Genomic DNA, 7,939 nt, shown 5'->3' with positions numbered 1-7,939 from the left:
ATCAAAACAAGACCACAGCTAATATTCAGGCAGCTTTGTATATTGATGGGCAACATTAAAATACAGTGTCAGTGCCTTGCTTGCATTATTGTGGCTACTAGCTCACGTATCCTGTTCCTACATCTGTTCTGGTCATACATGTGTCCAAATGCAATTGCGACTTTTCAGTTTAACCTCATTATAGTGAAGGCATACTTTCAGCTGAAACTTTGTTAAATAAAATATTTCAGTAAAGCAAGATTTATACATTTCAGCACTAAAAAAAAAAAAAAAAAAAAAAAGAAGCTTTCAGAGGTTCCTGGAACACTTGTGGCTGCAGAAAGCTTGTAAGGAAGCATTTGCGAGTAAAATGCAGCATTAAAACAGGGTGACGATCTAGTGATGAAGTGCAACAGCAATCTTTTGATATGCTACAAGGCTGCCCTATGTTTCTTGTGTTTTTGTACACTTCTTGGTCAGTGAGTTTGCCTTATTTTGTTGCTAAATATACTTTTATGAAGTAGCACACAGACTAAGGGCGAGCATCCTTTTTAGCAATAGGACTGGCTTTGGAACACAAACCTTTATGGCCATAAGTTCTTGCATGAGCACGGCATTCTCCAGGTCAAGCTTGTGGGCATCCAAAAGTGTTGTGGCACCACGCGGTTCAATGTGCACACTCTCCAGCTCCAGCAGTGTAGCTCTCAATGCTGCACGCTCATCGCGCAGCTGCACCAGATGCTCACGCAGGCGCTGCTCCTCGACCTTAGTCAATTCGCCACCATCACAACTGCTGGAAGTTGAACTGGTTGTGCTGAAAGAGGGGGAGGGGGGGATAAAAAAAAAAATGTCTCTACAGGGAGCTTGCATACTGCTGAGAATGTAAAAAAAAAAAAGTTCTAAGCTTTAAAACATCCAAAAGTAACACAATGTCTGTGAGAAATAGATAGATCAACTCGCTCAAACTGTCCCACTTGTGAAATGAACATGAGCATTCGGCATTGTGCGTTAATTGGAATGCAACCGCCACAATCTGGAATTGAGCCTACTCAGCAGCACAGCATCATAGCCACTGAGCCACCACCACGACATGTACTGCTGAGGCTGTGGCTTAGCTGCTAAAAAAGTTGCGAAGGTCACCTGCTAGTGTGACCCTCCGCCGTGTAAACACTAACCTTGTCTCCGATGGACACCTGGGTCCCTGGTTTCCCATGTCATTCCTTTCAATCTGATCTCAGGAACAACAACGACCCTTTAGGTTCCTCAAATGCAGTGACGCATTCGGTACAGACACGCAGTCATTGCGAGGCTTCAACAATTGGATTAAAAGTAATGCTTATACACATGTTGCTATATCTAGGACACCATGCCTAAAACATAGCCAAGGGCTCTGGAAAAGTCTCAACAATTCTAGATTTTTTTTACATAACATGCCAAAATCTCAGCCAATATCTCAGCATATTGCACCAACATTCTGCGTGTCCTTATCGAAATGTTGGTTTACCACCGAGGTTTCTCTCGTTTGGCCACTCTTGATCAACATGTAGTGGAGTCCTCTGGATAAAGGGTTGTCTACCAAGTTGACATTTCCAAATTCCCTGAATTTTCCAGGTTTTCCCTAAGTGCCTTTGCAAAATTCCCTGAGGGACACAGAACTTTGTTTTATGTCACAACTGCCCGACACCATGTTGCCCGATGCTGTCACTTCCTAGTAAGCATGCTAAAAAATAAAGAAAACAACTTAATCCAGTTTGAATAGTAACGAGTAGCATTTATTTTATTCAAAAAGAAATAAGAAGGGAGGGGTTAGTAAAATGCACATTGAATAAAATATCTTCGAAAAAAAAATTGGTGAAACCCATTGCAAATCGAGTCGAACATGTTCAAATACGAATCGAAAGGAGACGCATACAGAAACAAATATTTTAGAACATCCCCTTCAGTCACGAATTATGATCGACTGTCGATACATGTGTAAAACATAGATGGTGCTTGAGACTCCACTGAAAGTAAATCAAGACGGTATAATGACTCTTCGAGCATTTTATGATGAGACATCATCATTACAGAGTAACTAAATATTTGAATATTGTAAAGTCAGTCATGCTACGTTTCTTCATAAAAAGCATGAAATCCTTTGCTTGAATTACATGCAAAAGTTATTCATTGGCCTCAAGCATTTCAAGAAAGAAAAAAGAAAAATTCTGAGGTTGCTATCGACATGGCCCAAGTCAAACGTCACGTCAAAACACGGTAATGCCTTTGCCAAAACGGTACTCTAATGATACATATCGTTCAGAAGTAAAATGAAAGTAATTTAGGTTATTGGAATGTTCAATTTACCCTAAGCTTACTGTTTATGTTCTATTCCTTGCCATCACTGCACAGAAATGGCAAAAATAGGCCACGTCCACAAATGTGGATGCTGTGAATGAAGGGGATATGAGCTATTTCTGTCAACTGATAGCAAGCTCATTGGTATGAGGCCTGTACTTTGTCACAAGTGAGATTCTCTCTCAACAGCTCGTAAGTCAACATCAACTGTCCTGACATACTCTCTGCCCGTGCATGCCGCCGCAGTGTTGTGTTCCACTGCTTTAAAGAGTTTATTTTGGTTTGGATAATGGTCACCTGCATCTCGGTGTCAGCCAATACCTTGCTTTTTGAGCTCAAGCTACTTCAAAGAGGCGGCGGCCCAGTTCCTTTTCCTATCATTCCTCAATGCGACGGTACTTTGTTCTCGCCCTCGTTCCGCCGTGTGTTCGCCCCACAGACCATTTGAATCATCTTCTTAGTCAGTTGTAAAGTCAACGTCCGATTTTTCAGAACGGCATTCCCTGGCGGCCGCGAAAATGTCAGAAAAATCAGGCAGATCGAAAAAATGAATGCATGTCTTTTTTATTTATTTCGAATACTGTTAGCCCTGCCGGGCTGTTACAGGGTGGGAATACAGAGCACAAAGTTCATGCAAAGAACGCTTTCAAGTTTTCTTCAAAAGGGTCAACCATGTTATTGTTCAGAAATACACACGAATTCAAGTTGTACCACTCAACAATTGTCTTGACAATGAAAGAGTGATTAAAGACATCAACTGTTGGCACATAAGGCATTATAGTGTCATTGGGATTAGTTTGCGGTGAAACCCTTCCAGGAGGCTTCAAATACAAACTGGAATTTAGGTTCGGCTTATTATGATAGAGTTTATATAAAAACTTAAGGCGTGCGATTTTCCTGCGCGCAGCCAAAGTAGTGAGACCAACCCTGACTGCCCTTAAGGGCTCAAATCACCACAGGCACATCCGAAGAGGCTTGCTAGTACACTTATTAGGCATATCAGTGCTCGTACTGTGACAGGAGATGGCGGGTGTATGCGTGTATAATTAATACTGCGTCCCGTTACAATTGCCCCTTCCCGCGCTTGTTACGCTTCACCGCGTAACATTGCTGTATTGACACGAAGATAACTTTCGGGAACCGGCATTATGGAACGCGCCGTGCTTTCCGAGCTTCGAAGCCAACGGCAAGGACCACAAAGGCGAAGTCGGTGTCATTGCTGGCAGCGGCGAATTCTTTCAATGGAAAACTCCCCGCCGAACGGCAAGAAGATTAATAGCGAACGTCGAAGCAGCTAGGCCTAGCATTTGCTGTGGTGGTGGCTACGGCTGCCACCAGATCTGCGTGCGAGGGCGCCGTTTCGAGGCGGCGAAGTAATCAAAACGGCGGCAGTGGTGGCTTTGCTTAATTCCATTTCGGACCTGCGGTCATGGCAAAAAGTACGGCAAATCGGACTGCGAAGTGTTCTTGCCTCCAAAATTTCAGACGTTCTAATACATACACTCTATGGGGCGCGCGGTAGTGCTGGGAAGCCATACGAATTATCGGGTATGTCCCAAAAATCGGTCGAATTGTACACTGGCAACTCCTCCAGCTGACAACATGGCGTCAGAGACCATTCGTTACGATTCCTCTCTGTTACTTGAGCCAGCATTAGTGCGACTTTCGTTCCCTTTCAATAAACTTACAGCTAATTTTCCTTGATAGAAGCAGAAATTCCCTGAGTTTTCCTTGAGTATTTTCAGACTATTCAAAATCCCTGAGAATTTCCAGTTTTTCCAGTTTAGATATTTAGACCAACTGGGGTTATTTAACTAGAAGTGAAAATCTCTCCATGTGAGCATTTCCACACTTTCCACATTTTGACGTCGATCTGAATGTAGCTGCCACAGCTGGAAATCAAGCTGGCCACCTTGTGCTCAGGAGGGGAATCCTATTACAGCAGTGCTACCACAGTAATGAAAATACAAGATAGAGACCTGGTGGTGTGGCTGTGTGAAGAGAGGTCCTCCCAGGGGCTGGCTGCCACACAGCCAGGTGAGGTCACTGCCAAGGCACCGCCGCAATGACGGTCGAGCCGGTGAAGGACTTGCCGGGCCAGACCCTCAGCTAGTCGCCGCTCTTCTTGGGCGCGGCACATGATCTCCTCTTCCTCCACTGCATCATCAAAGCCCAGAAAAACTGAAATGGCACTTGAAATGTGGGAGTTTGCAACTCACGATTTCATGGCCTTATGTCAATAATTCCGGAAACAACAATAACAGTGATTAACTTTTGTGTAAGTTCATCTGTTTTAAAAACAATCTGTTTCCTGGCAGTTTGCTATGTAATGAAAGGGTTTCTAGCTTCATCTTGTCAGCTTGTACATTTGTAAAGTCACCTGTGTCTAAAGGCTGTGCCAGACTGTAGAGTTTCTCCAGCTAAAGGTTTTTCACTCTATGGTCTTGCAAGCAATAAAATACACAGCAGCATTCATTTTCTAGTTCCCCTTGTTGGCAACCACAGAGATAATATTTCATATGTGCTGTATTTACTTGATTTTAATGTGCTCAAAATGTATGCATAAAATTTTATAGGCCCAAATTCAGGAAATAATGTGCACCCTTTTATGACATGCCTCGAAATTTTATAACAACAATAAGGGAAAGTTCTCGATTTTCACAACCAGAAAATTTAATTGTTTAAGAATTTACGTTCGCACTTGATATTGACGCGTGTATTCTATGCAGACAACGAAAATGGGTGCATTAATGGACTCCATCTAGTGGGTCAGTGAGATTGGGTGAGGTCAAAGAACATGTGTCCCTGTCCTGTTTGTTTTTGAACAGGTTGTCCTGCTGATGTCTCCCTGTCTTCTGTCCGTGTTGTACCGCGACACTGGTGGAGGTGCGGGGTACTGACTGCGCCTGATGCTCCGGAGTCCTTCTGGGAGTCGTTCATCTAGTCTGGACGCATTGTCACCAGTTACGATACCCATGCATCGCTTTAGTCGTCGACTGCTAGGCCTTGCCCCAGAGTTGTCCCCTCTTCAACCACCTCTCTCCAGGGGCTCCACACATCTCGCAATGGCCGAAACCAGCCTACAACAGGTAACTATTCTGCATGCACTGGTTCCTGTTCGCTATCGCGGTGCAGTCTTTAAAGACATTGAATACTGGCTTGACAAGTATGAACGTGTCACACAGATTAACCAGTGGATAACCAGTGGACTGAGCAGAAAAAGCTCTCCTACGTCTATTTCGCCCTTGATGACAGTGACCGGACCTGATATGAGAACTGCGAAGCTAGCCTATGACTGTCGGCAGATTCGATACTTTTGCAAGTGCCGAACGACGTGACCGCACCCAGCAGATCATGGAGGTATGGGTGCAACAACCGAATGAGTAAGTCACAATGTTCGCCAAGGACATGGCCCGCCTCTTTCGTAGAGCCGACCTGAACATGACTGAAGATAGAAAGTTACATTACCTCATGCGAGGTGTAAAAGAGCAGTTGCTCGTTGGGCTGGTGCGAAATCCACCATTCACCATTGCTGACTTTATCAAAGAGGCTACGGCTATTGAGCGGGCCCTTCATCAACGATGCAGGCAGCACGATCGACTCTCCACCAGCAGCACGATCAATGTTGCCGCAGTGACTGCTATGTATCAGAACCCCTTGCGTGAATTGATCAGACAGCTCGTCAGAGAGGAAATACAAAAGATTTTGACACCGACACTGGGCAAACCTTTAGTGTCAATCACCGAAGTGGTGCGCAATGAAATCAGGCAGGTGTTCCCAGCAGCCAATCTTCAAGACCACCAGCGTCCCGTGAATTACGCCGCTGCTGTCCGATGTCCACCAACCATTACAACCACACTGCCGTACCACCAGCCACTGGCGGAGGCCTGCCGGTCTCAACAGCCGGCCTCAGCCGCAAGGGGAGGCTTCAAGGCGCGCACCTGTTGTGCCGCCGCAGTCATACCACCAGCTGTCGTTCGCCGCACCTTGGTCCAGCGCCACCAAACGACACTATGGTACGGCCGCAATTTCGGAGAACCAACGTATGGCGCACCATCGACAGGCGCCCACTGTGTTTTCACTGCGGAGGCGCTGGCCAGATTTCGCGTCATTGTTGGCATTGCGACACATCATTTTGACTTCTTCATCCGTGGTACTATGGTCGACGTGCAAATGACGACTCAATGCTACGCTGCAACGACGACGGTTTTCAGGCACCTCCAATAGTGCACCCGAATGACGAATCCGTGCTCAATAATCGCTCTGATTTCGGCCGTCGGTCGCGCTCTCCGACCCCTCTACGTCAAATGGCTTCACCTACTGGACATACTTTTGCTGACCTCTGAGGATGAAGGTTGCCCAGCCCAAACCGGGGAAACTAACAGCGGCGACCTCTGGGTCTAAGGTTGCAGGCCTGCCGCAAGACAATAAAAAGCCTCCAACACTCCCGCTCCAGAACTCTGTGAAGCCGATGAACACCTACCCCGAAGAAATAGTGAATGCAGACTTTGATGTTTTCATGGAAGGGCAGCCGATGACAGCGTTAGTCGACACTGGTTCCGACTTCTCTATAATGAGTCAGGAATGCGTCCTCCGCCTCAAGAAAGTAAAGATGCCGTGGATGGGCATTCACATAAGAACAGCAGACAGCCAATTACTGATGCCTACTGGAAGATGTACTGCTAGAATTAACATCGGGGATTCTTCTTTCGTGGCCACTTTCATCATTCTTCCTGTGTGCTGTAAAGATTTGATTACTGGAATGGATTTCCCAAAAGAATATGGTGCCGTAATTAACATCCCGGACCGCGTGGTGACATTGTATAAGAGGTTTAGTCCACTGCTTATCGCCGCAACACAACATCTTTCGTCTAACAGAAGACGACGTCGTCATCCCACCTCAATCATGTACCCTTGTTTCGGTAGCATGTTACGTGCAGTTTCATGGTGAAGGAGTTGCTGACTAAATAATCACATTGTTGTTTACTCATGGTATCTCGGTCGCACGAGGAATCGTAAATTTCACCGACAGGTGCACGAACCTGTTGCTAACAAATCTTAGCACAGGGCATTGGCACCTTTCAAAGGACATGGCTGTGGCTTATTTTGACAGTGTTGCGGATGTTTGCGGCTGCTGTTCACTACTCGAAGAAGCACCTACGCTAGACCCAGCTCCTGTACTTGACATCAGCACTGCTTTGTCGCAGCACGAACAAGAACAGCTTCTTACGCTATTGGCCAAGTTCAATGACTGCTTTGTGTCGGTGTCCAACGTCGGTCAGACGCCTCTAACAAAGCACCGAATAATTACAGAGGATATGGCAAGACTAATTCGCCAAAATCCTTATTGTGTGCCTCCCAGAGAATGTGAAGCCATACAATAACAAGTGACAAAAATGCTCGAAGACGACATGATCCAACCATCAACGAGTCCCTGGGCATCTCCTGTAGTTCTAGTCAAGAAAAAAGATGGCAGCTTGAGTTTGTGTGGATTACCGAAAACTAAATCAGGTGACAAAGAAAGACGTGTACCTGCTTCCCCATATAGACGACTCACTCGACAGGCTTCGACACGTACGTTACTTCTCTTCAATGGGCTTAAAAAGCGGATATTGCCAAATCGAGG

At 45.6% G+C, this 7,939-nt stretch overlaps 1 protein-coding gene across 1 annotated transcript in view; it reads right to left on the bottom strand.

Annotated features, from left to right (window-relative positions):
* LOC126531340 (colorectal mutant cancer protein) overlaps positions 1 to 7,939 on the bottom strand; it is a 40,249-nt gene that overhangs the window by 19,873 nt on the left and 12,437 nt on the right. Inside the window, exons 11-12 of the mRNA XM_055071109.2 lie at positions 4,293 to 4,470; positions 562 to 793 (exon numbers count right to left, since the gene is read on the bottom strand). Of these exons, the coding sequence (XP_054927084.1) occupies positions 562 to 793; positions 4,293 to 4,470 (410 nt within the window). The remainder of the gene's footprint in view (positions 1 to 561; positions 794 to 4,292; positions 4,471 to 7,939) is intronic.

This window comes from Dermacentor andersoni, chromosome 5 (genome assembly GCF_023375885.2).
Source record: "Dermacentor andersoni chromosome 5, qqDerAnde1_hic_scaffold, whole genome shotgun sequence".
NCBI classification, from domain to species: domain Eukaryota; kingdom Metazoa; phylum Arthropoda; class Arachnida; order Ixodida; family Ixodidae; genus Dermacentor; species Dermacentor andersoni.
Note: the sequence above shows the minus strand (reverse complement) of the source record. Positions and strands in the feature narration are given on the sequence as shown.